Source organism: Xiphophorus maculatus, chromosome 20 (genome assembly GCF_002775205.1).
Source record: "Xiphophorus maculatus strain JP 163 A chromosome 20, X_maculatus-5.0-male, whole genome shotgun sequence".
In the NCBI taxonomy this organism is placed as follows: domain Eukaryota; kingdom Metazoa; phylum Chordata; class Actinopteri; order Cyprinodontiformes; family Poeciliidae; genus Xiphophorus; species Xiphophorus maculatus.
In genome coordinates this window covers 20,101,024-20,114,238 of record NC_036462.1, presented here as the reverse complement: position 1 = coordinate 20,114,238, position 13,215 = coordinate 20,101,024, and the positions used below count along the sequence as shown (strand labels likewise).

The 13,215-nt window shown below is 40.7% G+C and overlaps 1 protein-coding gene across 1 annotated transcript; it reads left to right on the top strand.

Annotated features, from left to right (window-relative positions):
• The first annotated feature begins 48 nt into the window (after nt 1–48).
• Nucleotides 49–12,825, top strand: eefsec (eukaryotic elongation factor, selenocysteine-tRNA specific). Its single transcript, XM_005799828.2, has 7 exons — nt 49–826; nt 1,696–1,903; nt 2,028–2,124; nt 3,538–3,702; nt 4,581–5,204; nt 9,456–9,612; nt 12,048–12,825. The coding sequence occupies exons 1-7, from the start codon at nt 523–525 to the stop codon at nt 12,221–12,223; spliced, it is 1,731 nt and encodes a 576-aa protein (XP_005799885.1). The 5' UTR covers nt 49–522; the 3' UTR covers nt 12,224–12,825.
• Nucleotides 12,826–13,215: the final 390 nt, after the last annotated feature.

Genomic DNA, 13,215 nt, shown 5'->3' with positions numbered 1-13,215 from the left:
CCTACTGTGAAACATCTGAAATATGATTGGATCCTGTGAAAATATGCAAAAAATGTAATTGGCTGAGAATAGCTAGTCTTTTCCTGTGTTTCATTTGGTTTGTCGTAGTGAAACAACGAGACACTTGCTACAAATTAATTACATGTTTCACTGTGCGTGGGTACAATCATAGAAATATTTCAATTGACATTCATATTTGGATAAAATTCAAGTGTCACTATTTGAGAATTATTGATTTTATACTTTTAATTTATTTTGTTTACTTGCAAAAGAGGTTCCGGTTTAGCTTGTTTTCCGAGGGTGAAGTTCGCTGATATCTGGGAAGACGTTTCTTTCAGTAGAAAAGTTGTTTGTAGCCAGCTGCATTAGTATGTTTTTATTTTAAACATATTATATTAACGACAAACATTGCCGACGGAAGGATTGGTGCGGAAAGTAACGCGCCGTGGTGAGTTCAGGGTCCGATTCAGAGTGAAGGAAAACGCGCATGTTAGATAATACTATCTCCAGACCGTGGAGAAAATGACAGAGTCACCAGACAGTCGGGCTAAAACGCTGAACTTTAATGTCGGGGTGCTCGGCCATGTGGACAGTGGGAAGACCTCGCTGGCCAGAGCGCTGAGCAGCACAGCCTCCACGGCCGCCTTCGACAAGAACCCGCAGTCCCGTGAGAGAGGCATCACGCTGGACCTGGGCTTCTCCTCCTTCACCGTGGATTGTCCTGATCACCTGCGTGACAGCGGGGGACAGCAACCCTATGACAGCCTCCAGTTCACCCTGGTGGACTGTCCGGGACACGCCTCTCTCATTCGGACCATCATTGGAGGTGAGCTCTAACGTTGGAGGTGCAATAAACTTATATTAGACCATAGGAACTTATTGGTGTTTTTGTTTGAGCACATATACATTTAAGCTGTCGTATTAAAGGTATTGTATTTCTATGTTTTAATCTCTGGATTAGAAAATTGGTATGATTTGAGCGAGTTTTACAAGCGCCAAACTGTGATGGCACTTGACGACTGAGATCAGAGCATTTCCAAAAACTGTATTCTATTTCTGCAGTATTAGTGACCACAGCTGAATTTAGCTTAATTCATCCAGCAGGGGGCGCTGTCTCACTGCAAATAAACCAAATTGAAAGACTCACGCTGACTGGAATTGTTGAATGAGAGGCGACAGTGGAAGTGGCAGCTGAAATGCATCAGGAAGTTCACATTAGGGACTGTATGAATTTTCTCACCATGTTTGTGTATGATCAACAGCTCTACCTCCTCTCAAGACAGATTGCTGTAAGTAGCAACTGTGAGACCCGCTCTGCAGATATGAGTGCCGTTTTGGGGTTGTCAGAGCCTAGAAGAACGAGGAAATCAATCAAAGTCAGAACAAGACAACTTTAGTTTTAGTCTCAATCTTATAGCTCTTTCTTTGCCTTCATTTACCCCTCCTTTCATTTCACGTCCTGTTTCCTAGTATTTTTTGAATGTCTTGCTCCATTTTTGTAGCAGTATTCAACTACTGCTACAAAAACCCCCGCGACCCGACCCCGGATAAAGTGAAAGAAAATGGATGGATGGATGGATGGATGGATATTCAACTTCATGCTTGTAATGTTCTCAGTTTCTCTTTTGCGGGAAAGGGAAGGAAGAAAGTTGTTCTGCTTCAGCTCCATGTTCCTCCGATGTCTTCTTTTTCCAGGTGCGCAAATCATCGACCTGATGATGCTGGTGGTGGACGTGGTGAAAGGCGTGCAGACTCAGACTGCAGAGTGTCTGCTGATAGGAGAACTGACCTGCCCCCGCATGGTCGTCGTCCTGAACAAGATCGACCTGCTGCCGCCTAACAAGAGACAAAGTGCCATTGAGAAAATGACCAAAAGGCTACACAAAACACTGGAGAGCACCAGGTCAGTATTGGTTCATAAAATTACACATCTGTGTAAATGTAAATTTGAAGTTTACTAGGATAGGCTGAGTGCCTCAACACCACATCATGAAATAATTTAAGGGTTGCTGTTTTCCGGTGGACAGATTCAAGGAATGTCCGGTGATTGCTGTGGCAGCGAAGCCTGGAGGCCCAGAGGCCCCTGAAACAGAGGAGCCACAGGGAGTGCCAGCGCTAATTGAGGTAAAGTTTGGAAGCTAATTGATGCTGTTGTTGCTAAAGGCTATGTATGAGTTCTCATTAATTCAAAGGTGCAGCTACTATTTTGGGGCTTTTTTTTGTTTGTTTTGTTTTATTAAAGCAGATGCAGGTTTCCCCCCAGAAACTAGCTAAGGCTGGTTGTACAGGTACTAGGGAAGTCCACCAACAGGAAATTTTGGAAATAAAACATCTAACAACAAAGAAAATATAGCAGTTCACTAAATAAAACTAGCATTTCTGTATGTTTTGTATGTAGAATCAAATGCCATTATCTTTTTTTAAATAGACAATTGTCTGCTAGCTCAAAGCCCCTTTTTGCTGTCACTGTTAGTGTTGTATTAAAATAACAATGCTTAGCCCGGTGGGGGGTCAAGTAAAGCCTGGTGGCCCGCCAGGCTTACAATGTACTGGGGGAAACCCTGTGATGGATCGTTTGTTTGACAAAGTTAAAGAAGTAACGTTCCCTGTCAGAATCAAAGTGTTTAAAAGAGATCAAAGTCTTCCAATGTTTTCAAATCCTGATATTTATATTTTTTTAAATGTAGCTCTATAAATTTCTCCTGGAAGGACAAACTATGTAACGAAAGCTTTTTGATTTCCACCCTGCATCTCTTGTCCTTGAGGACAAAATTAATAGGATCTGATGTCAGAAGTTCTTTGGTCCTTGAGAGCCGGTATCCTGGCCTAAAAGATGTTGACACACCTGAATCAAATCAACTCTAAAAGCTGCAGCTCACTTGTTATCGAGACCTCACTAAGCAGCACTAGACACCTTAAAGTTGCTCTGAGTTTATATGAGCTAGTGTTAGGAAGTATCTAGGTCTTATAAAGTTATGGCAAAGAGTAGTAAGTCCCAGCTGCCTCCACCTGTTGCTACAAACTGTCAGCTGGCTGTTCATATAAAACTTACTGATTGTTTTCCTAAAGATTTTAGAGACTAATAGGAAAATGTTTAATATGTTGTACAATGATATAAATAGTCAAGCAGTCACCAGGTTTCAGCCTGGTTGATCACATTTGGGAGAGTTAGGACTAATTTATTTGATAGTGTCCTTAAGAAGGCTGGACACCCCTTGTAAAGCACCATGTATTATGATGTGATAAAAAGAGACCAAAAACTAATAATTCCAGAGATTTATTTTTACCTTAATTGTGACATTTGCATGTCTTATTCCGCTGAAAAATGCGCTAATTATAAGTCACAATAAACCCTGATTTACAAAGGCCTCTTTGATTCACACTGAAGCTGGCTAACACATTTTTAAGCAGTTCCAAAATGTGACATTAACATGTCTGTGCATTGGTGCAAATGACCACCTTATGACCTGTTTGTTGGTGGACAGAAAAATGATCAAAACACCGACATTACTTAAACATTCAACATTTCTCTCCCAGCTTTTGAAGCAACAGACGTACCTCCCCAAGAGGGATGCTAAAGGTGACCTTCTTATGGCTGTGGATCACTGCTTCTCCATCCGCGGTCAGGGAACGGTCATGACTGGGACCATCCTGCAGGGATCACTGGCCATTAACGACACAGTGGAAATCCCAGTGCTAAAGGTTTGCTTTTAACACCGAGGTCTCTGAGATTTACGCACAGGTGACATTTCCTACCAGTGGAAATGAATGTGTGGAAATGGTAGAGACTCAGAAGTGGAGCATAGTTGTCTGTTGAGAGGATGTGGCTGTTTGATGTGAGGGAAATATGAGGGGAATCGGTGCTTTTCTGACTGCAGATCCTGTGTTTAATCAAGACCACATGCAAAACTGCTGCCTGCAGTTATTATGTTCACCTCTTGGTGGCAGCAGATGGCTTAATTGACATTTCATCTGCTCCCGTCAATCTGGCTGATGAACGTTTTTGTTTCTTTACTTAAACAATAATATCTGCCAAGGTCTTATATTTTATTGAGTTAACATCCAAACAGAGATCTTCTAAATTTTTATTTGTGCACCTTTGAGGAAACACAACAAAACCTAGTTTTTATTTGTCAAACCCAGTTTTCAAATTAAGCTTAATAATCGTTACATCAAAGGAGGTCATTTGATTGGCGCATTCTTGGATTCTTAAATACCACAACTGAACAAAAAGGAGATTTACATTTTAATCTTGATTTTGTTCATCCTCAGACTTTTTAATCATTAGATTTATCGAACATATTTATTTTTTGAAGCTGAATATTTTGACAACAGTGTCACTTCTAAGGGGAAAAAAACATCCCTTGAGTTTTTGTTTGTTAATTTACCAGTTTCCAAACATCTTATTGAGATATTGGAGAGTAAAACGTTTTTACAAATTTGTTTCTGAAGTTTAAAGCGTTTCCTCATCTGCTGCTGTTTAATCTGCGATCAGGTTCATGTTAGGTATTGTGTATTTTTCTGTGGAAATGTGTTTTTAGGTGTGTCATTTATTGTGTCTGTGTGCTCTCTGACATCAGGTGACCAAGAAAATAAAGTCGGTGCAGATGTTTCGGAAGCCGGTGTCGGGGGCCATGCAGGGGGACCGTGTGGGTGTGTGCGTGACACAATTCGACCCTAAACTGCTGGAGCGCGGCTTGGTGTGCACTCCGGGTTCCCTGCGCACCCTCTACGCAGCCATCATCTCCACCAGGAAGATCGGATACTTTAAGGGTTCCCTCGCCACCCGGGCCAAGTTCCACATCACGGTGGGTCACGAGACGGTCATGGCGAAGGTGACCTTCTTTGGCTTACCCCCTGCTGACACCAAACCGACTCCGTCAGAGCCGTCCTCACTGGAAACACCCTTCACCTTTGAGAGGGAGTATTCCTACCAGGACGAGTACGTTAGCAGACAAAAAGAAGCGGCTTTGGGGCCCGACCCAGAACAGTGGGCTTTATTGGAGTTTGAGCGTCCCGTCACATGTCCTGCACTCTGTCTGGTGATCGGCTCCAAGCTAGACACGGATATCCACGCCAACGCGTGTCGGCTGGCCTTCCAAGGCCGCTTGCTGCACGGGTTTGAAGACAAAAGTTACGCCGAGACTTCTCTGCCTCAACTACGCATCTTCAAGACCAAGCATAAGGAGGGACAGGTGGAGAGGGTGAGTGGTTCTCCAGCAGTTAGCTATTTATTTTAAATCATATCAAACTATATTTATTGTTCCAATTAGCAAGTTGAGACAGTGTTTCTACTGGTTCATCAAGGGAATTGTTTCAAAATTGATTTTGTAGATGAAACACAAAAAAGATCAAATTCAAAACAGTCCCTTCTAAAAGCATTAATAACCCAAGAACACTTTAACATATTGTCACATTGCAACCAAAAACCTGCGTGTTTTATTGATGCGTTGGTTTAAGAGGTTTGTCATGTGTGCAACATCTGACTCCTTGCTTTGAGTGTTTGGTCGGTGATTATATTTCAGAGCTTGCATGAGAGCTCTGAATGAAAATATATCTGGCTGGTTAACTGCACTTGCAAAAACACAATATAGAAAATATTTGTGATGATGGAGAAGGTAGAAGTTCAGCAGGACGGCGTCCCTGAATATACATACAGAGCCAAAATAGACGGGCTTGAATTAAAGCATTTTGATGTGTTAGGAAGACCTACACCTGAAACTAACTGAGAATATTTAACAAGACTGGAATATAGTTCAGAGACTCTCCATCCAGTCTGGATGAGCTTCAGCTAATTTTCAATAACAAATGGACAAACATGTCAGTATCCAGATGTGCAACGGCAAAATACTTGCTACTGTAATCGTATTGAAAGCTGTTTCTTCAAAGTATCACCTCAATGACGATGAATATAAATGCACACCACACTTTCCAGTTTTTTATTTGCAATATAAAATTATGAAAAAGATTTCACAATGTTTACTCACTTTGTTGTGACAAAACAAAATGTGGAAAGGTTCACAGAGTGTTGATTTTTTAAATTTTTTTCCAAAGTATTGTAATTGCACTCCAGGTCCCCTCACTATCCTGCGCTGGGCCTGTTTTAGACTCCCAGGTGAGTTCTTCAGAGATCTTTGCTCAAAGGAACTTCATGCTATCCACTCTCTGATGCTGAAGACTGTGTGCTCAGGTCAGGACCTCCTGGAAGTCAACGGTCCCTTGTAGGGCTACAACTAACAATTATTTTAGCAATTGACTATTCTACCAATATTCTGATGATTAGTCAGTTTAAAAAAATTGCCATATTTTGAAGTATTTTCATTTAACCGCTTAAGCTTTTTTTTTTTTATAAAATACATTGAAAGATGCAAATGAACAAATAATTCATTTTATAAAAAGGAAAAAAAACATTTTGTTGCCTAACATGAGATAATTCAGCGTTCCTTCAGTGTACACTTGATCATTTGTAGCAAACGATGTGTTGAGTTAATCTGTTGATTTTTTTTAATTAACTCAGTAATAATTGTATAGCATAAGATGCTAAATAGGAGATTTTATTTATTTATTTTTTTACAGAATTTGATCCTGTTGAACATAAACTGTACCACTTGAGGAGTTCTTGGTAAAACATATTTGCAGACAAAAAGTGTTTTGTTTTTTTATCTTAAGTGCAAAATGTTTTTGACATTTTTGTCTAGTTTTGGCCTAATTACTGCTGTGATTATGTTGTTCTTTCAACAAATGGCCTTTTTATTTGAGTTTCTTTACTCAAGTTAACATTTAGTCAATTACTAAATTAGCTGATGACTATTTTGATAATTGATTAATCACGATTAATCGTTTCAGCGCTAGTTGCCGCCATCCCTCGTCCTCACCTTGAACTCCTTCTTGCTCTAGTTCTTCAGATGTTTCTTGGTGCCGCTGCAGCGTGCCTCCCAGACACTGGCCCCTATTGCATATTCACAAACAGACACGTACCCACAAACAATCATACATATGTGGCCGCGATGAGCCGCGTTTGAGGCATGGGTGGTACGCATGCCTTAGCATGTGCTGCGACAGAAGCATGCGTGGGTGGCCGGCTGACGCCAGTCGCCCTGGTGCTGTCTAGCTATCAGAGGCTGGCGCTGTTTGGTCACACCTGAGTGGCGCAGGAACATCCACACGTTCCGCATTTGTCTGAGCATCTTTCTCTCCCTGTCTGCATGCCGTTGTTATCATTCCTGCATGTTTGCTGTTAGATTATGTCCCTAAACCTGAACGGTGTTCCTACAGCTCATGCCGCTGGTGATGACTTTCGTCACGCTGTGTGTTACAGTTCAGCTTCTCCTTGTAGGCCCTCGAGCGGGGTCACCAGGAGTTCAAGGTTCAAGTGTGTGAACCTGTTTCCTGCTTGAGCACCTCGGGCTGTTGACGGCTCCGCTCGTACGCTCAGGAGCAGAACAGCGCGAGGGGTCAGACGGCGGTCACGTGATGTTGCGTTCGTCGCTCGCGCCGTCTTGCAGAATGACCCAGCTGTGCGTCAGGACCAAAGAATTCCCTTTCTTAAAAAGAGCACATTACTGTCATTGTTGAGATGTCACGAATCAGATGGTCCGTCAGACATGTGCGACAACTGTACGCTGTTTTTCTTTGTATCAGCAGATCCGTCATGCTTGAGGGTCAAATGTTCAGGAATGAATCAGGGTCAAGCAGAAGAGCGAGGAAGCGTTGGTGGTGCAGAGACAGAGCGGTGTCCCACACTTATCAGATTAGTGGCGGGGTTAGATCCACTTAGGGATGGGCGATAAGAAGAAATACAAATATGCCATAAAATGTGCTTAACTGTGTTGGAGAAAGTCAGAGATAGCCCAGCAGGCAAACCTCGAAGAATGTGGCCTGATGGCTCTTCTTCCTCAAGCATATATGTTATAGGAACATGTTTTTACTTATTTGAAGAAAAATTCACTCAACATTTGTTACATGTTGAACAGTCCTTTCTAAAAGCAGCTGCAATTCTGGACTTTTGCCACATTTTGTCACTTAACAACCAAAAACATCATTTTATTGAGATTTTAGCTAATCAACACAGAGTAGTGCAAAATTAGAAAATGAAGGTTTTAACAAATAAAGAAATCTGAAATGCATATTTTTGTATTAAACCCCCTATATTCGGATACCCCAAATAAAATCCAGTGTGTCCAATTTGCCTTCAGACGTCTGTGTGTAATTTAATCTAGGCATGAATCCAGCTGTCAGCCGAAGGCCTCAGAGGTTTGTTAGTGAACTTTAATTAACAAAAGGCCTCGTGAGGACTAAGGAGCACTGCAGACGGGTCAGGGATAAAGTTCTGGAGAAGTTTAAAGTAGGGTTAAGCCATAAAACAATATCCCACTTTGAACATCTCATAGCACTCTGCTCAATTCATCATTTGCTGGAAACCAACTAAATCATGATTGTCCAGTTAAAGAGAAAAAGCCAAGAGGTTCATGTTAACTCTGAAGAAGCTGTAAATATCCACTGCTCAGGTACGAACGGATGAGCCACTTATTATTGGTGTGCACTCAACAAATGTGACGTTTATGGATGTGGCTAGAAGAAGACCATGAGAGGTTCTGTTTGAAGTTTTCTAGAAGCCATTTGGGAGACACAGCAGACATGGTCAGAGGAAAGCAAAGTTAAAGCTTGTGGTCTAAAAACAAAACAATATTTGTGACAAAAAGTGAACACTGCCTTGAACACATCATCCCGACATTAAGTTATGGGAATGTTGTTTTTTTTTGTTGTTTTGTTTTTGATGTTTTTGAAGCAGGAATGAAGTGTGAAGAAAGAGGCACCTAGCCACTGCTACTGCGGAATAGATAAGGTCCAAGCATATGCATGCAGTAGAATGGCATAGTCAAAGTACAGATGGAAATACAATTGGAAATGTGTAAAAGAAAATTGATGAACTCAATTTCACTTCATATTGATGCATTGCTTTGTGTTGGTATAAGAACCGCCGCCTTTACGAACCAAAAAGCCACTTTTGCCCTCAGTCCAACTAAACTTTAGAACCAAAGATGTTGCATAACCTTTTGTGAAAATAATTTGTAAATGTAGATAATATCTTCTACAGGAAATCTGTGGTCAGTTTTAAAGAACCACCAATTTTTCTATTTTTAGGTTTTAAAACAAAGAAAAACATGAAGTATTCACAAAAAGAGAATTTATAAATCTTCTTCTATGGGATGTTTATATTTTTGGAGAATTATATAAACAAAACAAAGCACTCAGTTTCAAATGTAGTGAAAAACAGCTGTAATCTACATTTGTTATTTGTTTATAAAAGATTTTTGGTCCCACACTTTATTAGCTAATTTATTAAGAGCTACTGTGGAAGGTCCAAAGAGCCACTTGCAGCTCCAGAGCCACAAAATCTCCTTACTTTCGTTGATGTTTTTTCTGATATGAGCTCATTTGTTTCCCTGTCTCAGGTGACTGATGATTACTCTGTGATCGGCCGCAGTCTGTTCAAAAAGGAGACCAACCTCCAGCTCTTTGTGGGGTTAAAGGTTACTCTGTCGACAGGGGAGAGTGGCGTTATCGAGGGTGGGTTTGGACAGAGCGGGAAGTTCAAGATCCGTATTCAAGGTGAGGATCCTGTACGACATCTGCTTGTAAATTTGGTGTCATTGATTGGTGTTTTAAAGAGTGACGCTTAGTTTGTTGTCACCTGAGCCTCCCTTGTTGCCGACGCCCACATCCAGTCCACTTTCAGTGTTTTGGGGCTCAGCAGACGGTCTACAGGATGTGGCAAGAGCGGCAAGCCCGACATCCCGAGCCACATTCCCAGCATTCCTCTGGGGATCGCCTGTGTTCCGGGGGAAGTCTGATCAGTGTTTATTTTACCTTCTGTTGCTCAAAACCCACGAACGACTCCGCACCGGGAGGGAAGAGAAAACAAAAACATTTTAGAAACAGAAACAGAACCAGGCCGACATCCTCCTCGCTGCCTTGTTCCTGCATCCTCAAACGTCTCAGATTTACCGACGCGCACAGTATGCTCAGGCGGGAGCATAATGTGGACATTCAGCGGCGTCTCCATGAGGCTGTCAGTTTGGGTTAAGATGTATCTGTGCAGGGCTGTGCTTCCTGCCAGTCGCCTTCGCCTTCTGTTGAATTTATAATGTGTAGTTTTTCAGACGAGTAAGGAACTGATTTTAAACGTGTCTACTTTAATCTGACTCAGAAATGCTTCCTGTTGCTGACTTCAGCTCCTCACACCAACCTTACTTCCAAACCTGCAAAGTAATGGTTTCATTTTCTTACTCTAGAAGTGGACTGGGTCATGTTTCCACTGTTTTCCATGTGTTCATGTTGAATTCAGCTGTTCCGACTCATTTTTGTCTGCGTGCCCTTGCAGGTTGGTAGTGTGAACGTTACCAAATCCATTCCAAAACTGGGAACATTTCTGGGTGAATCTTCTATGGGGAAAAAAAAGAATAACCAAATAAAAGCAGTCGCTTCTTGGATCAAGAAATGCAGCTCATTACTATATTTTCTGTGGTGAGAAAACAAGCAGTACTCAAAGTTAATGGTAGAAACTTCTCTATCCCATCCAGTAAGGAGTCACAGCTAAATACCGGTACACCAGTACTGGACCAGGTGTGTGCCTTTGACGGAAAAGAATCCAAATTCTTTTTTTGTACTTGATAATAAACCAGCTAAGTAACAAATTTAGCTGAATGATAAATTACCCCAGTAATTATTTCAATAAACGATAATATTGTTGTTTTGAGACTATTTTCAAGTGGTATATTGATAATGGTTAATAACGTTAATAAGTTTGCCATCTCAAAGACGAGTAAACTTTAATTTCGTAAAGAATACTTAATACCTGAACTGGAAGATATTTTAAATGTCAAATATAAAACACAACAACCAAGAAAACAATGCATAAAGTGGAAATAACAATACACACAACCTAAACCATAAATAAAACTGATAAAGATGTCTCTGTAAATAAAATTGCACTTTAAAAAATATTCATTATTAGAAAAGAAATCATCAAGCTCCCTTTTAATTAATTAATAGATTAATTATTGTGACATGAATACTTATACTCACCCCTTGTAAAAAAAAAAACAATGAGTAGTGTCGTGTGAGATTACAGTCACATTATTGGACTAAACATTGTTTTAAAGATTTCTACCTCTCCTTTGATCTTTGACCCCAATCAAAGGGGTCTAAAGTTCCTTTCATTGGGGACCATATTTTACCTGAATTTCACTTGAGTGACTTCTTAAGGTGGCGCTTTGATTTTTATGACTTTTTATGCAAATATAAACCAGATTTTGACTTTCTCAGCTTCTGGATTTGGGAGGATTGTCAGTCTGATACACAAGATAAATCACGCTGCTCTTAATCTGGTGACTGGTGTGTGAGGATATAGATGATAAACAAAGAAAAAATCAATTACCGATTCACCACATTTACTGTGTGTGAAAACGTAAGTACGTGCAGCTGACTTGAAAAGCTTACCATAAACTCGGCCCGTTTACCTTAAATGATTTGTTGCTTTGTGCGTGTTTTCCAGCACAAAGCCGACGTATTCGGCTGATCCTAGATAACAGCCGGAGCATTCTGGCTGCGCTGCAACCATAACAGCCCTCACCTTGGCATGATGATAACAAGAAGAATGCTGGCGCCGATGTACACGGGGTCAGACGGCCTGCATGAAAAGCAGTGAACCCAGAACATCTTACCTGCTGTGTGGAGAAGGGGAAGCACACGCCGCAGTCGGTTCCAGGCCTAAAACATTCAGGAAAACAAACATGAGGGCAGATATAGGGAGGAGTAAGAGGTTGCTTTTGCATGAGTTTGACAGTAAGGGAGGCAGTTTTTTAGATCATACGAAATACCTGCTATGTACTGCAACAAAGAAAAGATCCACATGATGCATCAGGTTAAGTTGAGGAAGGTTTTTGCACAGGAGAAAGTAAAACGTGACACATAAAAGTTGTTTATCTGTTTAGATTCATATTATCCTCGTCTCCTCTTGACCTGTCTGCTGGTGTATTTCTCAGAGGGTCTTCGCCCGGAGACCAAGCAGCTGTTGTCCTCCAAGAAGAAGGGGAAAAGCGGCAGCAAAGGCGGGCCGGCAAGCGAAGAGGAGCCCAAAACAGAGTCCCAGCCTGTTGGCATTCACCTGCATTTCAAGAGATACGTGTTTGATCCCCATAAGAAGATGGTTCAGTCCTGACCCCTACACGCTCCTCTGATTCTTAGAAACAGGCCATGAAAGCAGCTTCAGAGGTTTTGGAGCCTTTTTTTTCCTTTTTTTTTTTCGGAAGATGGAGATAGTCTGCAGAAATGCGATGATTGAGGAATGTTGAACGCATGTGAAACAGTGATTGTTTTATCTCTCTCTAAGGAGCTCGACCTAATCCTGTTTGCTCCACCACGAGGGGAAAGCTGCTCTTTTTTTTTTTCCTAATACACGACTTCCATTTAATGATCCAAATCTGCTGATGTTTACTAAATTTTATCTGTAGATATATGAAAAAAAAAAACATTTTTGCAATTCCTCTGTCTTGATCGATTAAAATAATCACTAGCAGAAATGCAGAGCTCAGGTTGATCTTTTGTTTACTTCCTGTGCGACCGTGCGTCTCATCAGCAGCGATAATGCAATGTTCCAGCTTCGTTATTCACTGGCTCCTGCTTTATCTCTGACTTGTCTTTGTCTCAATTTCTTTCTTGTTTTTATTTCCTCATTATGCATTTGAATGTCAGATGACTGGTCAGGTTTTTTTTTTGTTAGGGAAGTAAAAAAAGTTTAAAATAAAAGTATCATTTCAAAAACGATAACAGTGTGACCTCTGACTTTTCAATGATTCCTGGAATCCAAATAATTTACATACACCTTGTAAAAACATTTTTTTAAACTTTCCTATCTGACATTAAATCCAGATAAACTTTGTATTTGTCTCCAGAGGTTGGTAGAGTAACTTGAACTCCAGTAAAAGTAGCTCTACTCCAACATATTTTATTCATGTAAAACTTAAAAAGTACCTGTTCAAGAAATTACTCAGGAGTAAAAAAGTATTTTGTAAAAAAGCTACTCCAGTACTGAGTAGTTGATGAAAAAAATAAATAAATATATATATATATATATACAAAAATGACATAATCCGACATACCAAAATATGACCAAAGTGAAAATAATTCATATAAATAACATAACAGAAGCAG